The 26069-nt window shown below is 33.0% G+C and overlaps 2 protein-coding genes across 2 annotated transcripts; both read right to left on the minus strand.

The window, feature by feature from the left end:
- Positions 1-640: 640 nt before the first annotated feature.
- On the minus strand, positions 641-9070 carry LOC130799126 (CSC1-like protein At1g32090). Its single transcript, XM_057662199.1, has 11 exons — positions 8685-9070; positions 6565-6717; positions 6310-6445; positions 5260-5361; positions 4862-4981; positions 4317-4397; positions 3881-4221; positions 2959-3204; positions 1799-2123; positions 1353-1586; positions 641-1021 (listed from the first exon to the last, which is right to left on the minus strand). The coding sequence occupies exons 1-11, from the start codon at positions 8993-8995 to the stop codon at positions 857-859; spliced, it is 2214 nt and encodes a 737-aa protein (XP_057518182.1). The 5' UTR covers positions 8996-9070; the 3' UTR covers positions 641-856.
- A 3122-nt stretch (positions 9071-12192) lies between these two features.
- On the minus strand, positions 12193-23435 carry LOC130799824 (tryptophan--tRNA ligase, chloroplastic/mitochondrial). Its single transcript, XM_057663071.1, has 15 exons — positions 23279-23435; positions 23056-23184; positions 20437-20524; positions 20205-20246; positions 19736-19825; positions 19514-19636; positions 18710-18781; positions 18292-18404; positions 18159-18180; positions 17993-18058; positions 16625-16681; positions 16204-16250; positions 15991-16072; positions 14752-14841; positions 12193-12675 (listed from the first exon to the last, which is right to left on the minus strand). Exons 1-15 carry the CDS (start codon positions 23344-23346, stop codon positions 12541-12543), a joined length of 1224 nt encoding a protein of 407 aa, XP_057519054.1. The 5' UTR covers positions 23347-23435; the 3' UTR covers positions 12193-12540.
- Between the last annotated feature and the right edge of the window lie 2634 nt (positions 23436-26069).

Consider the following 26069-nt stretch of genomic DNA (forward strand, 5'->3'; position numbering starts at 1 on the left):
AGTAGCTCTTAAAATTTCATTACATGAAAAAAATGTGAATGATAAATAGATTAGAGTGCTTGTGCATTGGCAATAAGCATGGCCGTCGATTAGCGAGTAAAGCGGGCTATTACCCACTGCCCTAAATTATTTAGGGCTTAAAATATTTTTTTTATATACAAGGTTGATATTAACTTGAATTAAATTTTAATTTACTTTTTTTTGCCATATAATATGAGTTATTAGAGTTTTTTTGTTATATAGTCAAAATATCAACAATGCAATGCATAAGTGTATTATATTATTATCATGCCTTAAGTTTTTTGGAATTCTTTTTAGCTTTGAGACTGAGAATCAAAAATAAATAAAACAGTGTTGCGGCAATAAATGAGTCCAAAACCCCAAGTTTTTGAGTGTTTTAGAAAGCTTCTCAATAGCAGTCATACGTGAGATTGAATGCGGCAAATACAATTTGAGTGTTGTGTTATTGTAAGCTACTACTAATTTTCAAATTAGCATAGTTTATCATATTACTTGAATGTATTAGTATATTGGGTACTAGTTTTATTAGTCACCAATATCACACTATAAGCTTTGTTGCCTATTTGTTCATCCTTCCACATAAATGTACCCCATATTACTTTACAATTACATCAGAATCTACAGGGTCGACAAGATCACATAAAAAACAGTCACTTGAGATTCAACTAAGTAATGTACATTGGTTAGCAGTCTTCAATGGGAGAATCAGCCTGATAATGATGGTCATATTGCAAGGAAGAATTTAAATCATGCCCGTAACTGTAATATTGAAGTGGTTAAGGAGGAGAAAAAGTGGAGCATTCTTCAGCTCGAACTAAGGCTTGGGGGATAGAGATTAGAGATCAGAGACGTGTGCATAGGTTTCTTCGACATTTGCCTCATCAAGCTCAGCTTTGTCACAGGAGTGGAAGATTGGATGCAAATAAGCATTAGCGAGGTATGCCCTTAGGTTCTGGCCAGCTCCCTCCGTCTGCTCCAGTTCATCCCTTTCTGTCGCTTCCTACACAAAGTGAATGTGTACGCCATAATAAGACAATGAAAATACTCTGCAAGCCAATTCATCAAAGCAGGACACAAAATCTTGTCAACTTGGTCTAAATGCTTAAACGCGTTTAACCTGAATTTCGAGAAACATAAAGAATACATCTTCGAGTTCAAAGCACCTATTCTTGCCAGACAAGTTCACAAAGCGCGAGGAATATTTGCATGAAACTTACATGATCTCCACCACCATTAACCAAGTAACAAGCGTAGACCAAAAGAATACATGAACCCTAAGAACATCTCAAAAAAGCTTTACAAAGATGTTGTTAGCTATGCAAAAACCTTACCTCTAGAGGATATCTATTAAATGCAGGCTCAAAGCGACTCTTGCAATACTTATGAAATGCGTAGGTCAGAACCGGTAGAACGATAAGAATTGGAGTAGAGCTAAGAGCTTTCTTTGTACTGAGAAGCCCCATTAAAAGCAATTGTGATATCAAAAGGCTGGCAATGATTTGGCTATGAAGATGTGGCCAAAATGCAGCTGCACTTTCATACCGTTGATTATACACATTGATGATCTAGATAAGACATTGAAAAAAATCAGATACGCAAAACAAAAGATTATCCGGTGTCGGGTATGAGGAGGGTCTGTGCTGCATCACCCATGGGTTTAAAGGCCTGCGCCCACAGGTGCCCAGTGGGTGAATCCATACGAGTAGGCGCACAGATGATTTTGAGACGAATTACCAAGGCCTAACAAAGATAAATAAGGAGAGGAAAGTGTAATTACCTGATGACGATAAACAAGGAAAGCAAAGAGAAAGAACACGATAATGAAAGGTAGGAGTATAGGAGTAACTACAGCGTAGACAAGTCCAAGAAGGAAATAGAGCTGCAGGCTCGGTAGAGTTTCTGGATAATCAACACTTCCAGGATTCATAGCACGATCTCGATCGCGATCAGTTTTCACTATAAACATGTTTTTCAAATGGAATATGATAAGTGGCTTTAATCTGAGAATCTCACTGGCCATGCCAGCCCAACCATCCACCATTATATATGTAATGAAAAATGTAGCCTTCATTGGTATTGATACACCTATGTTTCTCGGAATCCTGAAGAATGAGATAGAAATGACATAAATTAGCATTGCCTAAACTCTAAACATTTCACCAAGAGAAAGCAAGACATAGATATGAATCTCCTTTTAAGTGTCCGTTATTACACACATGTGAGTTGTTCCACATCGGAGAAAGAGAAGAGGATATGTCACCTTATAAACTCGAGGAGTAACTCATACCACTACCAATTGGTTTTAGAAGTGAACCTCCTTTGATTTTTTATGTGGGTTGGCTCTTCTCCTTCTTATTTGGGTTGCTCAGACCCATTTTTCAAATTATAATATGTTATTAATTAAAGCTCGATTTGTTGGTGGGTCTTTATGATTGGGTATTTAATTTTGCCACTGGTTAAAGGGGTATTCAATTGGATGCCTATTTCCAATAAGGTTTATAGCCCTTTTAATGGACTAAAATTCTAAGGACAAGCATTAAAGTGAACATGTGAGTTGTCTTACATCGGATAAACATAAAAGGAAATATCACCTTATAAACTTGAGGAGTATCTCCTACTATTACCAATTGATTTTTTGGCTTAACTCTTCTTAAATGTGTTCAAAACAGACTCGATGAACCGATATTTACTTGACCCTAAAAGTATGGAACCAAACCCAACTTCAAAATGAATTTAAAATAATGTTTAAAGTTAATGTGGCCACAAAGTCTGAGTTTTAACCGACCCGAAATTGACCCGAATGAACACCTCTGCCCTATACCGATTCTTCTTACGCTTGTTTGATTACCCCGACCCATTTTCTAAATTCTAACAGTGATCAACTCATATAAAATGTACTTTTAATAAAAAATAGTAACTAAAATTAGGAAAAATTACTGGGATGGTGGTTGGTGAAGGAAAGCATCAAGTTGTCCAAAAGCTGTTCCAGTTGCTATGCTTCCTAAAAAGACATTCACCAACATGAAATAATAGTACTTAGCTGCAGCTCTACGCTCTAGTTTAGAGAATGACACATGTCCTTCAATCTTGGACATAAGCATCAAAAGAAGAGGGAGAGCCCATAAGAATATTTTAAGTGCTAGACCAGGAAGGAAACCCTGTAGAAAGGACTTGATGATTTTCCTGTGTTCAAAAACATAAATAAGTAATCAAATTCACAAGGACATTCAACAAACTAAGATAACAAGGGGTAGGATTGAATCATACATATATAAATCATAGTTCTAAATAAGAAACAAAAGTTAGTGGGGGGTCACTTTCGGTCTTGTGTGCTTTAAACCCAGGCTCGGCTGAAAACACCTCGACTAGGTAAGGTAAAACCCACTACAAGAGGCATACACCTTGGAGCACCTCGATGCATTTTGTGCCTTGTGAGCCTCGATGTATCTTGTCTAAGTAATATATATGTTTTAAAATTGATTTTTAAGCTTTTTAATGAAACGTGCACATCACCTACAAAAAGCTCGCGTCTTCACCATACTCCCATTTGCACCTCGATGCACCTCACGCTCTATAAAACTAAGGATGATAAGATCTTTCATGAAGGACGATAGTGTAACATATATCACAATTCGCTCAAAATGACCTTATAATATCCAAACCCGATCATAATTCACTTTTTTTTATTCGCGATTCGCAAAGAGATTAGTGAATCATGTGACGACATAAACAAGAACATAGAATGATCTTGACAACAAATGACTATACTTTGATACCAAAGTTTGTAAGGAGAAGTTAAACCCTTACAAGCATAGAACAAATAATGCAATACATTTAGAACCACAAAAGAAAAACGTACACTTCAATGACAGGCCTGAGAAAAGGAGCTACTTTCTCTAAAGCTTCAAGATTTGCAAGAGATTGCACAAACGCAACGGGAATCATGTAGAAGAACACCAAGCCAAAAACCGCAACCCCAATCAAAAATTTACGAATAGCGAGAGAAACAAATGGTATAGCTAGGTTCTTCCAATAAACATCGCGTTTCTCTGGAGCCCAACTCGTCAACCACAATGTAGGATTTCTACTTTGTTGTGTCTGCGCACATACAGCTGCACCCCAATGTGAATTGAAAGAAACAAAGGAAACGGGCAACATACACTTTTCGTCCTGGAGAATTCTCTCGCGCTCCATAATCATCTATAAGTAGAGTTATTCATACGAAAGTGTTACATAAGTTTATAGTCATCTAAAACAAATCAAAGGAAACCCAGAAGGAATGAGTGATGACTCACTTTTTTCTCTAGCTGCTCGAGTTGTTGGTTGTAGTAATCGATTGAATCAACTCTTTCGCCCCAAAGACCAAGAAATCCAGTCTGGAAGTAAATGTATCAGCTCCATAAGTGCCATGTGATGAATTTGTTAACCGGCTTGTATATAAAAAGACCCGCATAAGAGGAGAGTTAACTGTATACAAACTCGATTAGGTTTTATCCTAAAACCAATTGGTATTAGGAGGAGTGACCCATCAAGTATATATAGAGGGGTCTTTGCGGATGTGTGCGGTGATCGACCGTATAGGGCCCCTTTTCTCCCGTATATGAAAAAGTTAATTAAGAAAAGAAATATGTTAAGTTTATTAATAAAATAAATATATTTACTATAAATAAGACGCAAATTAAAAGTTTTACACAGGATCCCTAAATTTCTCAAGACGACTTTTAGTATATATATATATATATATATATATATATATATATATATATATATATATTATAATCACATGTGGATTATTTTTAATACCATGTTTTATCTAACTAATATAGCATTATAGTTTTACCTTTGTTTTGGGTCTTTTGGCTGGCTTTCTTTCAAACTTGAGTTGGTTATAGTCCAACCAATTTTGGAGTTTATCCCTTTTCCTCACAAGTTTTGCTAATTTGTACCCGTTGTAAACAACCTAATAAAACAGGGAAACACTAGATAAATTGCATTGACAACACCGGGAGTCTAGATACGACTCTTCACAAATAAACATAATACATGTAATGTAAAAAGAGCTACTTTTGTGAGAGAACGTCTCTCAGTCAGATGACCTTAAATAAGTAGCCTAAATTCTCATTATATGTATGAGAAGAGCTATTTAACCCATTTATAAGGCGTGTCTCTTAGTGAGTTCGTCTAGTACAATAACTTGTAATATAAAAAAGTTATCTCGTTGAATTGTGAATATATTACCTGGTGACAAAGGTAGGTGTTCCGATGATTTTTCTCAAAAAATTTATCAACAGAATCGGAGATTGATTGACCAGAAACATATGGCACATTCCTAACTAGCACCTGCACAAGAACAGTATATGAGCATTGTCATTCAAAGAGCCTAAAGTGAATCGGACTAAACTAAAATCCATGAATAGTCGACTTCTGCTAGTGCTTGTCTTTCATATCCAGTAGTAGCCGAGAGTATATCTCACTATGTAGCTCTCAGTAGACTTTGGGGTGTCCAATGAGTCGGGTCGGGTTTAGTATATATGGGCCGGGTTGGATAAGGGCCTTTTAAACTTGATATAGGCTTTAAAAGGGCCGGCCGGCCCAATTCGGTCCGTTTTTATTACTAAAATTTATTTTAATCCCCTTTATCAATTTAAACAATTAAATTATCATTTATAATAATTAAATAGAAAAATATTAATAATCCCCATTGACATTATTATTTATAATATTTAAATTATACATTAATTATGCTATTTACAAGGGCCCGTTTCCAATCCTTATTGAACCCTTCTATAGCGCGCTTCATTTTAATTATAGTACAACCTGTTTTCAACAAAACGGGCCGGATTTTAGAAGGGCTTTATAAGGACTGGGCTGAAAACGAGTCCGGTCAAAAACAGGCTCTACTATAATTAAAATGAAGCGGGCTATAAAAGGCTCAACAAGGGTCGAAAATGGGCATTTATATATGAAGGTCCGGCCCATTGAACACTCCTACAGTAGACGAAAATTTGAAATGTATAAGACAATTTATCAAAAAAACGAACAAAATAGTATAAGTTTCAACTTTATTCCAAAAGTAAGCGTGAAATTTCCAAACTCGAGGTTTGGGGCTGTTCGCAGTTAGGAATTTTACGCTTACTTTTGAAATAAAGTTAAAACTTATACTATTTTGTTCATTTTTTTGATAAATTGTTTTTATACATGTCAAATTTTCACAGTAGACGCAAATCTATCAGAGTCCACAGAATCATTTACTAACAAGTTAACAATGCGTGAGAGAGGATATCTCACTGTGTATTGCTGTGCACGGCTTTTCTGAGAAGCCAAAAATCGCAATCTCATTGATGCAACTGTATCGTACTCCTTGTAAAGCATGAAACAAGTCCAAAATGTGAACAAGTATTGCAAAGCAATATGCACAAAGAACCTGACAGGATTACAAGCTCTAGTTATTTACTTTTTCATTGTGATCATATTATTTATAGATCGTTCAATCCATTCTATACTAGCAAGGCTAAAAGGTGCACCCAAAGAATATAATCTTACCTATATGATTTAGGAGGCAGATTTGATATTGAAAGTTTGTCAATATTGCTCAAAACCAATTCTTTCTGTAAGAAAAACAATGTTCCTCCTGATACATTGACTGGTACAACTACGATAAGAGCTAAAACCATCATCGGAAGGAAAATTTTCAAGCTGCGGAGGAAACATTATGATCAATTACCTTACAAGCACGAACATGTTAGCCATTCATGAAAAATAATTTGTAACTGATAGTGTTTATAACATATACAACTAGGGCTTCAACAATAAGCTTAAGATTTTGGTTGACGTCCCCTAATATGATGGCGGAAATACTTGCAAACATGAACTGAGATTGCATAACTATGTAAGAGTGTAGAAAGCGAAAATACCATGGTTCATTAGCAAAAGTACAATGTTGTACAAAAGCTAACGTCCCTACGGAGAAGGGATATGTCTCAAACACTCCTAAGAATTATGTACACTATTTTCAGGATGTATATAGGAGCCTCATGAAAAGGAATAGAAACGAAAATATAGGTTTACTTTATTCATAGACAAATTGTAAAATGGACCAAAAATTAAGTTCAATCACCACAACCAAGGTCGTAACTAGGGTAGGGCGAGAAGGCAGGGGCTGTGTGTGGTGTGCCCAACCGCACTGGGCCCTAAACCTAAAGGGCTTCATATAAAAAAATCATACTCATATTACATATTTGAGATAAAATAGTTGGTTGAGTTTTATTTAACATATATAGTCATTGGATAAAATCCTATTCATTACATATTTTTCCTTTGCTTTTTTTTATTCATTTCCAATGTAATCCTTTTAACTCTCAAACATCTTCTTTTACATTATTTAATTTTCACCCATTCATTAAACAACAATAATCACTAACTTAATTTATAAAAATAATTAATGTTTTATTTCTTAATTTATCAATCTTTTAAAATTTTACACTTTTCTATAATTTTTCATCAACCTATTACTTTTTTCTATTCCTTCTTAACGTTAGAGATGAAAATTTAAATCTTAACAAACCAATTTAAGTTATTTTTATAAAGTTAATATATTAATGTAGTTAGTAATTATGTCGAGTTTTTATTTAATTTAATACTAAAAAGTATAATTGCGTTGAAATTTAATTTTGATTTAAGAAAATTTCTTGTTTATATTATAAAGGGACTCAATACAACATAATTTGCTTTTAGTGGAATATATTTAGTGACATTTAATTTAAATGTCACTACTTCAAATTTCTAATTGTACATATAGAGGATTTAGTGGCAAATAAAATCACACTAAAGTTTTTTGCGACATAGCGATCTAATGACATTTTTCATAAATGCCACTATAGACTATAGTAACAATTACATATGCCACTAAAGACCAAATAAAGTTTCGCTAAATCACTTTATAGTAAAACTTAAAATAAAAACCAATATTTATTATACTAAAAATATAAATCAGTAGCATTTTTATAATGTCACTAAATCTATTATCGTGAAAAATTAAATTTATTATAGTGACTCAAGTTTAAAGATTTATGAAAAATAAATCGAATCTCGAATTACTCTTATAGCCTACTACTACTGAGAGGGGCATAAACCCTGGACCCAAACACAAAAATTTAAAGCTCTATTTTATATTTGAAAATCAACAAACCAAAAATTATTATACCCCACTAATACCGAATGGGGTGAAACAAGAGCAAAAGCAAAATCTTTAAAACAAGAGAAGAAAAACTACCCAAGTAACACCAAAAACATTACGAAAAATTTATCAATAATAATAATACAATTTTTTACTTATTTCTCTATAATAATACCAATTTTTCTTTAATAGTAAATAATACCAATTTAAAGGGTTATTTTCTAAAATATTTCTAACATGTTAAAAATCAAACTATAAGAAATTATATGACAAAAAAAGGTCAATCAGCTAATAAACTAAAATTAGTACTACTGAGTCTAGGAAAAAAAAACCCTATAACTTGATGCTATTTATATTTAATCAAAAGTTAGTATTATTATAGAAAAATTAATAAAACATCTAATTATTTACGGTATTTTTTCCAACACAGTACCTAACACACACAAAAGAAAGAAAAAAAAAAGAAAAAAGAAGTTGAAAAAAGTACCCAAGAAGGTAAATGCGGAGAAAAGCAACGGAATCAAGACCAGCATGTTGAATGAGTTGAGATTCAGACATTTGAAGAGCTTGAGGCATCCAATTAAGAAAGGTTAAATATGTTTTGAAATTAAGATTTACAAATTTAGCCACAAAGTTAGTAGAAACAGGGTCTTTTCTTTGGGCTTTAAAGTACCATTTTGGGAAGTAAACTCTGTCATTTATTGGTTGAATTCTGAGAAGTGCAAATGCAACTAAGAAAGCAAAAGCAGTTACTATATTTATCAATGCTGAAACTGATATGTCTAAAAGAGTTGCCATTTTTGTTAAGCTTCTAGGAAAGAAGTTTGAAGAATGAATAAATGGTGAAATCACTACAAGGTTGGAGACAAGGTGGTCATGTCTTGGCCCTTGGGGAGTAGTATAACACAAATGGGAGGGAAAGAATATATTGCTACCTAATTTATTATTTATATTTATTATACAAATAAAAAAGTTGAGAACCATTCCACAAGGGCTTTCTATCTACGATTACTTACAAGCCTTGTCATTTTGTGGGGTCTAAAATTTTTGATATATCCTCTCTCCGTATTAATGTTTTTTTTATTTGGAATATTTTACTTTAAGGAGAAAGAAACTTGGTTAAGTTTTTTTTATATATATTTAGATGATAAGATATATTTATGTGAAATCTCGTTAGATTCGTTTTACTGTATACTTTTTTATTATGCATTTTTAATAATTTTTTATTATGTGTATTTAGAGATATTAAGGTTTAAAAGTTGCTTTAAAAATTGTGCAAAAAGTAAACGAGAAAATAAAAAAAAACGGAGAGAGTATAATTTTTATTTAGAATTATAATATTTTAACATAAATGAAAAAGTGAGCATATTCAATTGCAATGTTTTATCATAATCAAAGGTCATTCCTAACCTTGTAAATGAATACTTGTTTGTTTTTGGGTTACTGAATGGTGGATATAGTTTGGTAATCCCTCAGTTCTTTAAAGTTATTCTCAACAGTAATATTCACGGGAACTAAGAAAAATAATATTTTTAAATGGTAGATATATTATTTGATAGAATAATAATAAATTTGTTAGACGAAAAGTGGGGATCAGAAGTAATAAAAAAGTATAAAATAAAATTAGTTGAAAAAAATATGAGGACCGCAATTATCAAAAAAATACCTTAATGAATTTTGTGGAAAACATTTGAGGACTATAAACAATATAAAAATGAAATAAAGTTTTGTAAAATAAATATGGGGACTTAAGTATTATTAAAATATTAAAATGTGGATGAATGAATAAGGTTAATTATGCCCAAAATTTGTGATATGGGAACGACCTAAAATGACAAATGTGAACAACTTTAAGGAACGAATTAAATATGTTTTTCATCAATAAAATTATTGTGTTTGATTAACTAAGTAACAATACTTTTTATTTACTTTCTTTTTTTTTTGAGTAAACTTTTTATTTACTTTTTAGGTTAATAGGTTAATTGAATTGATAAAATTAGTATTTTTTATTTTAAGAATTCCTTATTTTGGTTTCTCTAAGGGTCTCAAAAATGTGCAAAATGTCTCTACCATTCCGTAAAGTAAAACTAAAAGTATGTTTTGGTCATTTTTTAGTAAAGCTGAGGGTGAAACAAGGACTCCACCGTCAAAATTTCTATTACTTCACAACATTTTTATTTTGGCTAATATTCTTATCACTGTATCTAATTAATATCCCTTTTCCACTAAAATTACAACAAATTTATTTGGGTTTTCTTAAGCGGAGAGAATACTAATTATTATTCAGGTATAACAACTATTTTAAACTAGAGATAAGTATAATTTTATAATGATAGATAGTTATAATTTTGATCTGTTGTTTATTTCAAAAAGTTGACCCGTTGTAGAGAATTAAATTTTTTCTCAGTTGAAATAATTGTTGTATATTCAATGTTTTTAGGGGATAAATTATAGAGATAAAATACATTTGATTATTTTTAGGTGATCATAGTGTTTTGCTAGAAACGAACTATGATTTGTATCTAATATGATTAGTTTACTACTATTATAATCGGGTCCTATGAGGTCACACATATAAGTAATCGATCGGATATATATTGGCACCAACAACATAAGATGCTCATGGAACACTTAAATATGAGGAGTTTATTGCATGTATTGATGGTGTGTTTAATTGAGAATTAAACCACACATTTAAATTATCATTAGTATTTGTAACTTCCATTTGTGGAGTTGAAAGGGTGACAAAAAGTGTACAAATAGTGCACTTGTTCATCTCATTTCTACAACACAACATTTTAGTATTCTCTACATATTTTTCACCTTAAGTAAAGAGAAAATGAGTTTTCTTATTTCGCATTAGCGTGCGTGGTGATTCATTCGATACTTGTGGATCAACATTAGAGGAACGACATTTAACGTTCTATTATCTCGATTTTGGTATATTTCATACTCGATTATATAACGCGGAATTCACGCATTAAGGGTATGATATTCTTCTATATTTGATAATTCATATTATGATATGCAACCAATTTTATTTAGATGTCAAGAAATAGTTTCTTACAATTCCACTTTACACATCTATATTCCTACAGTCTCAGTTAGAATAAGTACCATTTTTCTTTTAATAAGATCTTGGGTTCAATACTCATCTAACTCGCCTTTTCCTTTCTTTATATATCTAGTAATATATAAAAATAAATATTGGTAGTAAAGTAGCAATATTTAATTCTTGCTTGATCAACACGAAATAGATTAAAATATACTTCATATTATTATACTATAAATACATAATAATGTTTTGTAACAAAATGGGAATATAAATTGATAATTGTTAATACTGTCTACATCATTTTGGTAAACTCATTTGAAGTACATAAAGTATTGTACTAAAAATCAGATAATTATCATTTACGTGCACTTGCAAACAATTATAACAATTAACAAATTTGAGATTAGGCCTAATCAACATTCTACTCTTTTAGTCTTATTCACATTAATACAATAATATGATTTAATCTGATTTAATATGATTTCTTGTAACATGACGATTAGACAATGTTAGAGCAAATATTTTAAAATGAGTTGCAATTTGATTGAGTCAAAAGATTTAGGTTAAAAACATATGTTATTGCGGTTAAGATCAAGTCAATTACAAAATGACTTAAGCCGCTCTAAAACTTTAAAAATTCAAACCAAAACACAAATTAAAATGAAAGAAAATTAATAATAAAGCACACCTTTTAGATCGTAAATTGAACTAAATCTACTAAATGCGATTTAATTCGAAGGGATGGAAAAATTAACTAGTGAATGCAAGGCGTGGATAGTATGGTTTTGAAATTTTTACCCTCGATCATTTCAATTGTCCCAAATATTTTATGAGGAGAAATGCCACTCTGTGAAGCAATTTAAAATTCAAATTTGTGTGTGATATTGGGTTGATGAGCAATTTAAAACACGAGGAGTAAATGTATATCAACAGCATTCAATTCCAGTTTTATTAAAAGAAAAACATTCATAACTGTAAAATTTTGTATCAAAGAATGAAGTATGCAGGATAATTTAACTCGAACCAGTTCCTAATCTCAACATCGGCTTCCTATAAATAGAGCTCACGAACACAACATCTCGTTACCCGAATGCCATTAAGTGGCTCCCACCTAGGGTGGGGTTTGGAAACATCAGATGTACGCAATCCAACCCTTGTTAATGATAAATTAAGCTCGTGAAGATGGGAAAAAAAATTAGCTAAAGTATAATGATTCACAGGTGCACTGTAGTTTGTGCTCACTCTTCAGAAAAAAGCACAATAGAAAACTGGGTGTGACTGGTTACACTCATCTCCGAACGAAACCCATCGCCTGGTAGACGTTATTAACAGTATCATCTGCTATCGCCGTAGCTTTCGCTGCGCCCTCTGCTAGAACTCCATCTAGATAGCTCGGCTCAGACATGATTTCCTCGTAACGCGCCTAATGACAAGCAAAATGATGTTTCAGGATGAAGGATACATACACAGAAAAAGAATGGCAATTGGCAACAAACAAATAAAAGTCGGTATATACATGTATCATATATTCATATCTAAGAGAACGATTTCATTTTCTACTACATTCTACTGACATGGGAGAGGTGGTATTAGGTAGTAATGAAAATTTGTAAACAAAAAAACTTTTTTGTGATCAAAGTTTCATTACCATAAGAATGATATGGAACTTTTGATGAAACTTTACACAATAAATCATTCTTATTACCATCATTTAGTACCACTAACCAAACGGGCCGAATCCTATCATTAAAGATAAAGAATGTGGTATCAACTTGATCAATTTTAAAAGATATCCATACCAATTTGGATAGCCTACAATCTAATCTTACGGGGTAAAGACTATTTGATGTAGATCTGGGTCCTCATCATCTACATCAAAGCATTTGCAACCATGGAGATTCCACTTCTATGTCATCATTATGCACAGTGAGGACTTAGTCTTAAATGTTCATTATATATCTTTATTGATTTTAGTAGTTTGTTTCTTTTGGAAATCAAAATATGTTGGAGTGAAAATTTTATGGTTTATAATTAAATTATAGATTCTGTAAAACCTTAGTAGAAGTTGCAGAAGCCCAATCCAATTACATGGATTGAAAAGTGTCGCATGACAAGAAGAAATAAGGCCCAAAGATTGACACTTCATCAACCGATTTAAGCTTCAATTGCTTCAGACTTGTGAATCATCAAAAGCAGGCCCAATTTTCACCCTCTCAAATGTGCAAGTTGCACGCCCATCAAGGCCTTTGTCAAACAAGAGATCTATTCTTAAGGAAGACTGGAGTAAAAATAGGATCTTGAACTTTTACACTGATTGGCGCATAAGAATACATCTAGAGGTCTCTAGAAACTTCTAGAAACATCATTAGGTGTCATGGGCTCAAGTCACACGCCAGTCAATAAGCTTTTCGTCGGTTTGAATTACTTTCATGCCGCTTTAGGTATTTTATGTTTATTTTTAATTTCAGTTATGTAGTCATAAGGCGCCATATTGCAAAAACAAGTTGCATTGCATCAACTGCATAGTAAAGGTTTTCAAAAAAAGGAACAAATATTTCATGTGTTGTAAAGGTGTTAAAAAACTGCGTTTACACTTTACAAGGAATATCTCAAGCTTACGACCGATATTTTCCGTTACAATAATCCCATCACTTTGTTAACGTGATCGTGACCTTAGCCGCATTTTTGCACTATATAGGGCGCCATTTTCATCAATGAAACACATAACAATTATCCAAATTTTAGACTTGTTGTCTTGCCTTTAGGTCCCCCATAATTCTTTTAGGATTGGGTATTATCAGAATTTTAGGAATTTTATGATATTTATTTGGTGGTGAAGTTATTCAGTATCCAATTAGAAACCTAAGAGTTAAATCTATCCTTTTATTATTTATCTCTTAATCTCAAAATAAACCAACAAAAACAACAAAAGAATTTCCTCTTCATTCAACAAAACCACATGCCAACGCCTAAACCTTCCCCTAATTGTCTCTATCTGAGATCCTACTTTTTAAGAAACTCAATTTTTATCTTTTCCAACCATCCTAATTAAAATCCTATTTTCCACATCTAATTCCACACAGTATTTGTTAATTTTTCCATTCACACATCATTAATAACTTAATTCCATCCCAATTAATTCCTATTTTTCCGCCTAAAATAACTAACCCAAACCCAAATACCCGTTCATCATTTATCCTATATTCCATTATAAATAAAACCCAACATAAAATAAGCCCTTGTCCTTTAAACCTCAGGCCTAACCCCACAAAATAGCCTTCCTATTCACAAATTCATCTTTCATATTTCAGTGCTACGTGAACATTAGTAGAATCTTGTTCGACAATGAGGTCCTACATCAGTATGCCATTTTCCCAATCAATCTTGTAAATTATAAATTCATAACAATTCAAATAGCCATAGCCTACAATCCAGTCATAGAGGTGAACAGAGCCAACTTGTACAATCAACCTGATATGAATAAGTATGCTTCACTAACCTGAATGGGTTGTAAATGCGCAACCACAGAGTCTGCTAGGAGTGGCTTGAAAGTTCCCCAGCTCATATCTTGACATTCTCGGGCAACTTCCTGCAAACAGAATATTGCGAAGCCATCGGCTTAGTTATTGAATAAAAGTTTTGCAAGACCTTTCTATTAATAGTTGTACCCTAGAGCACATCCAATCAAGAAAAGAGAAGGGACAAAAACATTGACAACCAGACAACTTAAAGGCAGAATAATTTACCAAAGATAAAAATGAAAGCACAAGAGCTTCTATTGTTATTAATCATAACTAAGAATTATTTGAATAAAACAAAATAAAAAAAAACCTCTTAAAAGTAGGCACCAACAAAACAAACATTGTCCCAACCTCAAAAAATTAAAGATGAATTGCCAAACCCAGATGAATAAACGCTTTCACAAACAAAATCAAATGAATCACATACTGTAATTAGTTTTAAAAGCCACTAATCTCAACTGGCACTTTATCACAAATGAGATAAGTAGAGACACTTTAAAGTTAAAAGAGAAAGAAATTGTCCCATGTGAATGCTTCAAATACATTGGGTCCATATTTCTGAATACTAGAATATCCAACAAGATGTGACTCATAGCTATGCGCGAGGGATTGCAAATTTCCAAAAACAAATACCAAGTCACCAACTATCTCTGGTCACTGAAATAGTGAATGAGAATGTAAAGTGCGAGTTGCCCCGTTCCAACATGGAAAACCTCACATAATAGGTGATATTATGGTAATAAATAAGGACGGACTGATGATGAAAATCTTATGGTACTATCAGACGATGGTTGCCAAAGAAGAGTAGGTCGAGAGCATAGGGCTAACTTCACTCAATAATTCTCCCAATTTCATCCATGTCCATCGTTTATCGAGAACTAGTTATGAGTTGACTTCACTGTCTCAGTTCTAGTTTGGTCCTTACTCACCTCCACAAACTAATCACCCCAACCTACCATACTTGACATCAGCACTCAAAAGCAGCTTTTATGAAAACGGTAATCACATCATAAGGCAATGTTGACGACAATACCACTGCCGAAACCACTGAAATGGATGGAAGGAAAAAAAGGCTATACTTTATCTAATGGCCGCAAACATTTGCTAAGTTTAAGACCCTTATGTTTATAGTTGTGTATGACTGAACATACACTACGTGAATGAACCAATATCAAATTAAACGCATGGATCATATTGATTGTCAGTGACGGAGTTACCTCCTTTGTCTTTCCTGATACAAGTTGATAAATGCAGAGAAGATTATTGCATTCAGGTCTGTCTGGATTGTCAAATTCCAGCCTGCATCATGGAGAAGAAAGTTTATGAAATTCACCAAATTGCTTTGATCTTCAACACTGTTAGTAATTTCTTTCGTAAGCAAAAAGCCGGCTTTATTTATTAATATAGTATTCAAAAGAGGAAGAACAAACCCCGTAAATGAATCAGTCTTGCAACGTTTGATCTTATTAACTATGACCTGCATGTAAAAGGACACAGAGTTACTTAAAATAAGACTTTAAGGAAAATTGAAAACAAAGGAAGTAACAGGAAAATAAGGATTGACAATCAAGCATCAAATTAAAACAGGTCCAACAAGAGATTGAAATTTCTTGTTGACAAATCACAATTAAAAAAATAACTCATAGTTATACATAAATAGCACAAATAACAGTTCTCGATATTATATTTCAACTTTTATGAGCTAAGAGTCGGACAGACAAATTAGATTGAAGCTTTACCATTACACTGGATCTACACTGAGTATCATTTATAGTCAAGTCAATGATATATAGTAAAATGAATGTCTATCACAAGATAAGCAAGATTATCAATAAGTAGTCATATACTCACATCCTTCGGATCCAGTAGATTAATTCGAGACTGATCAGAAGGCGCAGATTTGGACATCTACATAAGAAATTTGACAGTACATTAGAACAATCAATATTCCAAAATATATGCATCTTCAAACTTCATGAAATTAGAATTCTTTATTGAGTCGTTGTCTCATCCAAAGCAGTCAAAATAAGATCCTTTGGTCCCAGTCATCCAGAAAGCCAAAAGTAGCAATGGCATAAAACAATTTACACATAGAATGACAAAATTCTTTAAGAACTAAATACATTAACATTTATTTATATGCATGTAATCCATATCGAGAATCAATCGTCCAGATCTGTTAGAATTTCAATTATTCCCCCTATCCATAGAATAAAAATGCGGTAACGGTCGTGATTGCGGTAACAAAACGGCGATGCGGTAACGGGAGTGATGGGTTTATCATAACGCCTAAATATCGGTCAAAACCAAAAGATATCCCTTGATACGGTGTAAAACGCGGTTTTTTTACACCTTTACAACGCGGAAAATATTGGTTCGTTGTTTTTTAAAATCCTTGACAACACGGCCGACGCGATGCGATGCGGTCTTGTTTTTACACTATGCCCCTATTGTTAGGTCAAATTATAGAAGTTCATTATAAATGCTAGTGCGAAATTTTAAGCCACCTTTTCTGTCCAAAAAGGCGATAAGCTATAACACATGTGAAAAATCTTGCACCAAAGACAGTAACTTTTGGTTGAAGAGGTTACAGTGTTATTGTTAGCTTCCTCTGTCATTTCACGTAAGATTACTGAAGATAATGACTTGAGTGTATGAGTTGCAGCTTGCAAGTACCCGAGAATCGATTTCATGTTTTGGTAGGTCTTTTTCTTTACATGTGTGTACCATACCTCCTTCATCTCATACAATCTTTTTCTTTCATACTTTCCAAGACATTACATCTCACACAATATTTTTTCATAACTAAGAAAACAGTATTATCAAGAATTTAACTCCAACCCTGCCAAAGCAATGAAAAGCTTCCACTCTAAAAAGAGAGAGATTTTTTTTACAGAAATCAATTTCATTAAAATTGCAGCTTTCAAACTAAATTTTCTAGAAAGTAATTTTAATATCCACCCTCAATAATTGAAGTCATATACCAGACAGTATAACAATCCTTACTTTTCATTCATTTGATCAACAATTTGAAAATTAAGTGATGTCTTTCCATCATAAAAAGGGAGGGGAGCAATCATAATGAGCACTGAAGAGTTCAAACCAGCCATGCTGACATGATGTAGGCAATTGAGCACTATTTTATCTCCAGTCTGATGAAGAAAGATAAATTATTGAATTATAGATGTGCAGTCAAATATAAGTTCGATTAGTAATTACCTTAGAAAGACCATCTGTCAAAGACATCACACGAGCACCGGTTGGTGGAATAAGTGGTTCAGGTATCTGATCAAAATGAATATAATTTCAAGATGATTTAATAAGCTACCAAGTACAAACCAGCGAGATGAAATAAGAAGCATTAAACCTAAGAACCATGATTCACCTTTAAAATTGAGCCCCCTCTCCTACAACCAAAATAGGAAATGCATTTAAAGGCTAAACCAACTTGAAAAGTAAAAGTAAAACATTTTAGAACTAAACAGAAAGATACTAAGCGAGCATGATAACATGTTTACCCTCCCATTTTCTTCCAATTCCTTCCTCCGTACAAATTATTCACGCGCTCAGCCAACTGTCTTGTCAATTCAATATGCTGCTTCTGGTCATCTCCAACTGGAACAAAATCGGACTGCAAAGGAAGGCTGCCATAGCATAAGAATTATGCAAGTTTAGGCTATGAACACATCCACACTGAAGTCCATGAAAAATGAGTAACAAAGTTTTCGAATTCCAATAGATAGCTTAACTGAAAGAGTGAAGAATCTCAAACAAAATCAAATATTATCCAGAATAATATCAGGTCGAAACAGACTTCATATTTCAAAAACCAGTGCATCAACTAATTTTCTTACCCATGAAGTATACACCTTGGGCCTTTCTCATCACATATATCAAGTACTCAAACCAAAAATACAACAAAAAGAGACACCCCACCTGATATAAAAGAATATCAGCAGCCATGAGAACAGGATACGTCAAAAGTGCAACCCCAACATTTTCATCTCCCTAGAGGAAAAATATAAATAAATAGTTACTGCAATGCCAAAGAATTATGAAGAGAAGCAGTCCCAAAGAAGGAAATAAATATATATATCAAGTTCCTTGAGAACACAATTCTTAATTGACCATAGTTCTCAAAGGAGATTTATGTAAAAAAATGAATTAATGCCATAAATATATGTTGATGCTGTAATTAACTGTCCAAGGGGAGCATTAGAGTGTATAGATTAAGTGAATGTCGATACTGAATGCACAATTCAAACCAAAATTGTTTAATCTTGTTAATAATAGTATAACACCATACCAGTGCAACATGATTCGCTATTTAATTCGTTTTTTGAATTCGCAATTCGCTCAAAATGACCCTAAATAGCCCAAAACTGACCGTAATTCGCTTTTTTGATTCGCAATTCGCAAGGAGATTAATGAATCATGTGACAGTGGACCAGACACAAAGCATTGGTGACTCTCTTGTCAAATTGAATGACATAGTATCTCATAATCAGATGAAAAGAGATATCTAGGTAACACTGATAACGTAGATATTTAAAAAAAAAAAATGAGCACATCAGAAGGTTTCTAAACATCTTCAGGAGAAGGTGTGTTTCACAAATTAGAAGCACCAATAAACAATCAAATGAGACTTGAAGGACAAAAATAAATGGACGCAATTATGAGAATATTAACTTCCTAAAACATCTTATAATCACATATAAAAACGTTGAAGACAACCCATACCGCTTTACGTGATTTCTCCTTGAATTGAATCATTCTGTAAAGCCAACCAATTGGTGTTGTAGAGCTGAGCAACCACATAAGCTCCACATGAGCACGAACGTGGGATTGAATAAAAACTGAGGACTGCATTCACAAAATTAAGGAGCTGCTTCTCAAATTCGATACACATAGCGCTCTAAATAAGAGCACCAGAAGCCACATGTCAATAATTAGTTTTTCTACCTTGGAGATATCAATTCCACATGCCAAATAAATAGCTGCTGTATTCCTTGTTGCTTTGGATAGTTGTTGAGTTTCAAATGGCAATGTTATCTGCATGTAAGATAAAGTATGTTCCAATAAACACTTGGATACAATTGGCAGAGCTCAGTACTCTAAGTTGTAATCAGTATTCAATACTACCAAGTCCCATATTTTCTTAAAGCTGAAAAGAGTATCAAGTTGTATCAAGTTGTATTAAATTTATTAGTAGATGGAAGATACCATCAACAGCAAAAAATCAGCAAATGGCTAATACTAAGAACACCCACGTAAGAGTATCAAGTTGTATTTAAAGTTTTTAGTAGAAGGAAAGAGATATATGCAGAAATCCAAAAAAAAAAGCTGCATAATTATTGACGAAGTGTATGCCCATAAAAACATCCTGTGACACTAACTAGTTGCTATTTCAAAAGGTGATGTATTGATATACCGCATGAAGATCAACTATGAAGAAAAATGTTTCAAAGGTATCCTGCAAGGAAAATTAGGCAAAAGTGTCAGACGTAGGCTTTACCTTGACAGATGACGAACAATAATAACAATTTTCCTGACCTTAACAAGAAAGAAAGAAAATTAAAAAAAAAACAGAAAAAACTTTCAAAAGAACATTCAGTTATGATCCTTTTGGAAATAAAGTTATTACAATATTGTACTTAATCAACCTGAAGAGAAATCCAATTTTTAATGGCTCCCAGATAATTCCCTAGATGTAAAGCTCCAGTTGGCTGAACTCCAGAGACAACTCGCTTCCTGCACATCAACAAGTTAATTAGCTGAAGTATACTTAAATTAAAACTTGAACCAGAGTACAGGCTATGGCTTGTTTGGGTAAAGAGCATTGGAAAGAAGAGGCGGGAAGCATACACCCTTCTTCAGATAGCAAGTTAGGATGGCATTTATGGCATAGGAGATAGCGATATTGTTGAAAAATAAATATCTCCGAATTTGCAAGGAAATTGCCCGCTGGTATCTTTTCCTCTAGATTTCAGTCTACCACCTGAGCTCTTACTTCTTGTTCCCTCTTGTCTCCGCTCCATTCCCCTCCCCCCTTTTATACTTTTTAAAAGTACAGAAGAACCATGTCTTCTTTACTTTTCTGTTCGTTTCTCTATAGAAATTGTATATTGAAGTTAACAAGGCTAGACAGTGATCAATTTTAGAATAGTTCCCTCTATCAAAACAAGGCAAAATTTTGAACTCCTGCACCCTTTCCTTTCATCTCCTTCAATTCCTTTCCCTCAAACGTTTCTAAGGATGAAGAAACTGAATAGTCTATACTTGGCAGTGCCCATATGAAAACTAAGCCACTAAAACAATCCAAAAACAAAACACTAAACCCAACTGATATCCAATGGAGTCCAAAGATTCATAATTCTTTGGCTTTGTATCATAAACTAAGTTACCTAATTCACTAATCCCCTACAAATTGAAAAATAAGGCAAGCAAATCTTGATTGGGATTTTTTTTAGCTCATTTTGGGAAATTTTCAAATTCAAAAACGAATAAGGTAACACTTATCACAATGGATTAAACCAAGACGTCATATTAATAATTTCTAACACATATCCACGATGAAGTAATAAATGACTGGCATGTTTGAATTCAATGTGAAATAACAAGCACTCTAGGGTATAAAGTATAAAGATTCAAACTTTATCCCTACAACACTCAAGAACAATGATACGGGTGTTATATATGATGAAACAACTTCTATTATGAACTAGGATGAAAAACGTTAAGAAATAAAGCCATAAACAAAGACACAAAAGATTTACGAAGTTCACCAAATGCGGGCTACGTCCTCGGTGGTGGTTAGCTTGATTGTACTATAGAGAATAACAATGGAGTTCTTCAAGAACTCTTAAAATGGAGAGATTACTCTAGAGAATAAGAGAAGAGAAAAAAGAGGCTATGTGTGTGGTCTAAGGGTTAGAATCAACTTGGTATGAGTGTAGAGGCCTTTTATGTGTACTAGAAATGACAAGCTAATGATTAGAATCAACCCAAACCAAACAAGAATCAAAAACCAGCCGTGCTCAATACTGCATCAAAACAGAATGCTGCCCCTGAAGCCCGCTCGTCCAAGCGGCAAGACTGCTCGTTTGAGTGGTTTGAATTATCAGCTTCTGGAAGTCTGCGGTTTCGGGCCTCGTTCAAGGCATGGTGCAGCTCATATGCGCCTTGTTCGAGCACACGCGGTAGCACCATAGCAGCAAACAATTAACCCTTCACATCACATTACCTCGTCTAACACACATCTCCAAAAGGTTCCATACACCATGCTTTGACTATCGACCCGAACACTTGTCTCCACACACCATAATGCACTCAAGTCACACTAAATCCAAAACAATGATCAGATTGAAAACATCAATTCTTTTACTATAATACGCTAACTTTTGATCCCCTACGCCTTGTAAATCTGATGCTGCTGATTTATTCGGGTACAAAAATCTATCCTAGTGAGACTAAATAGAAAATAGTAACAATGCCAATTAATCTTACACAGTCTTAAACTTCCTCGTTATTTCATTCAGGCTAACAACTATATAAGGATCAAAGAAATACCCAGAATGATTCTAAACATCATTTGCGGTTTGCTCAATCCGAGGTCTTATTGGCCGCAACCTCCTATCACAAGGGTATCGTTTATCTCTGCTGTCTTTATACCTTCCTAGACTCAAACCGTAGCTTCTATGAGTTGGATACACCAGTATAATTATTATCATGATAATGAAAAGTAAAGGGTATTAAACTTACGGCCCATTTGGTTAGTGGTACTAAATGGTGGTAATGAGAATGATTTATAGTGTAAAATTTTAATCAAAAGTTCCATGTTTTCTCATGGTAATGAAACTTTGATCAAAACAAGTTTTTTTGTTTACAAATTTTCATTAACACTTAATACTACCTATCCTAATGATAATGCATTAGAATGAATTTTATGAAGAAAATGAGATGATTGAAGTTGGACAAGTATAGCCATCAAGGTAACCAAGAGATTTTTCAACCATAATTACACTAATTTTCATTCTATTACCACTTACCAAATGGGCTCTTAATGCCATAAAATAGTTAACATGTTCCATTTGAATTTTGATACTCTAAAATTAAATAAACAATCAAAACACAAATTCATAATAAAACAACTACAACACCCACAATGTCAAAGTCAAAATCCCATCTAAATGGGGTCGGCTAAAATTCATGATAAAACATAAAAACAAAAATGCAGAATTCTTGTATAATCAAATATAAAAAGATGGGTTTCTGGTAATTACTTGACAGTAGGCGGTGACGATGAAACGGAATCCGACCCAGAAGGCTGGGAAACGAGAGCATTACAGCAGAAGCGAAAGGAAGATTGAGGATTCCGCTTGAAAACAGGACCAGAAACTGCTGAATAAGAACTGTTCAGAAAACAAAATTCAAATATTAGATTGAAAAATTACAGGGAAATTTAAAGAATTGAGAGACGAAGAAGAAGGGGATGAAATGAAATACATTGAGGAAGTGAAGCGAGGAGAAGAATTGGGGAGAGCAAGAAGGTGAGATAAGAGAGAACGGCTCATTCTCTGTTAATCTGTTACTGCTACCGTTTCCAGTTCTGTTTCAGTCTACAGATAAGTGGTTTATTGCTTAGGTTTGGTTGGGTAATTGGGCTTATGTACACTTTTTTCACAATTAATAATGTCATCAAAAAACATTTTTATTTTCTATCTTTGAGTTATTCAAACAAAATAATAGGAGTATTATCTTCCGATGAAATATACTTTTTATAACTACATTCAAAATATTTTATATTGTATATTTTTTTAGGGAAAACTTGTAGCTTATATTAATTTGAGTTAGAATTATGATAATAGAGTTGTTTATGGGTGGGTTATCTGCCAGACTCGACTCATCCGGCTCGAAAAACGGACGGGTTTAAACGTTTTTGAAAAAAAATTTAAATTTGAAAGGGTAATACCCGCCCGCCAAGATAAATAGGCAGGTAGCGACACCGAAAAAATACCCACAAGTCTACCCGCCCATCCACTTAGTTTAATATATTAATTAATAAAATTGTAATTCTATTATCTTTTATGTTAATTTTACATCACCAACTTACTTTAAAATTTGAATGCTCCTATTTTTTTTCAAAACAATTCTCATATCCATATAACCCCTAATTCCTGCCAGTCCATTTCCCATTTCCTATTTCCCATTCACAAATTCTTGTGAGAGACGATCTCTTTGAGAGACCAACTCTAATTGGACCGATTCATTATATATTTTTTAAATATTATAAATAGGTATTAAGAATGATGTAAATAGACATATAAGGTATTAAATGTAGGCATTAAGGATACGATAAGTAAGCATTAAAAATAATATAAGTAGGCAATAAGAATACGTAAGTAAGCATTAATCTTTAATAAATTGGGCTTGTGTTACGTCTCTTAAAGAGACGGTCTCTCAAAAGAGTAGTTGTTTCCCATTTCTTAATTGCAAAACCTATGATTAGTCCTTTTCCTTTGCAAAGTTTCAACTTTTATGTAAGTTCTTCATTGATTTTGTTAGCATCATTTTTTCTGTTTGTTAGCATTCTTCAACTTCATTAATATGTTTTTTCTGTTTGCAAATGTCATGGTGGGTTTTTGTGTTAGTATTGATTTTTGTGGCTTTTTTGTAAAATATGAATACGGAAAAAAATTAGGGCTTTTTTTGTTAGTATCACTTAATTTATGGGTGTGTGTTAGCATCTTTTTTTCAATCTAATTCGGTTTTAATTTCTATGTTGATTTAGTATTGTTATGTTAGTATTTTCAATTTTTATATAAGAAATACCCGCTTATTAGTTGAGGCCTCTTTTATATTCAATGTTATTTTAACACAATTTTTTATATGTACAACTGACCCAAATTTGGGCCAGCCTAAACTTTTGATTATTGAAAAATTTTCCCTCAAAACTATTCATCTCACGACTAAGTTGTATTTTTCATAATTTGATATTTGTAAACTTTACTTTAGAATGAACCAAACAAGTTTGCTCATGATTATATTTTAATTTATAAATTAAAAAGTAATTACAAATTAAGAGTAATGTGAATAGTGTCAAAAAGTCAAGTAAATCATCCTTTTAGCTACAGAGGAAGTAAATTATTGAAATACCACAATAGCCAAACAAAATTAAAAAAAACATATCAAATAAACATAATTATAATTTTCCATTAACAAATCTAAAATATGCAATTGAAAATTTAAAAACAAATTTTTTTATAAAAATCCAACCTGACTCACATGAGATATACTGAAAAATTGTATTCAAGAAGAGAAACTCAATCATACTTACAACAATAAAAAAAAAAAAATTTTAAAAATTTCGGTGAAAGAGGCTTTCATTTTTCGTTATTGATAAGAGAAAAGAGAGTAATTTGATGAATGAATATCTTGGCTTGAAAAATAAAAATATAGCAAAGTAATAGAGATGGACTAAAATGGAAAATTTATCTAACTCAAGAAGATAGAGAAAATAATCAGACTTATGTACATGAGTCAAGTTTGCATGTAACACAGACACATTACTTGTATAGTTTTTGGCAAAAACTCCAAAAGTTTCTCATTGTCTTCAACAACAAAAGGCGTATATATTACCACATCGGGAAAGCAAAGAGGGAGCCCCTTAGTAGATTCTAACACACTAGGGTCTAACACAAAGCCAAAAGAAAAAACATCCAAATAAAAACAACAATTGCATCCTCACAAAACAGCTAAACATCAACTAGACAATTAGAATGAATAGAACTCGTCCTAAGTCCTAACTGCAACTCTATCATGGACTAGCTAGGTCAATGTCCTTGGTGACACTGTTGAGCTTAGTGCCAGCAACAAGGGAGTTTCTCATGTTCCATATCACGTCAATGCCTTTGACTAGTACATTAGGAATAACTTCGCTTTTGTGACTCTTTCGCTAACTGATTTTGCACATAGTAACAAGTTTAAGATCAAAGGTAGGTTCAATCTTCATATTAAACCTCTGCATTAGTGAATTCAACACCATCATAATAAGTGGACATAAGTGCAATGGTGATCATGGGATTCATTGCATTATTTACAAACAACACACATAGCTTGACAATTTATTCGACATTAAAAAGGTTATTTGCAGAGGATAGACATTTTGTGATTGCAAGCCAAGCAAAGAAAACACTTTTAGAGTTTACTTGGTCATCACAAATGATTTTCCTTCATCCAACTTTATCATGATACCCAAAAAGAAAAATGTAAACTTTGGAGAAAGATAACGAGGGGG

Source organism: Amaranthus tricolor, chromosome 14 (assembly GCF_026212465.1).
Source record: "Amaranthus tricolor cultivar Red isolate AtriRed21 chromosome 14, ASM2621246v1, whole genome shotgun sequence".
In the NCBI taxonomy this organism is placed as follows: domain Eukaryota; kingdom Viridiplantae; phylum Streptophyta; class Magnoliopsida; order Caryophyllales; family Amaranthaceae; genus Amaranthus; species Amaranthus tricolor.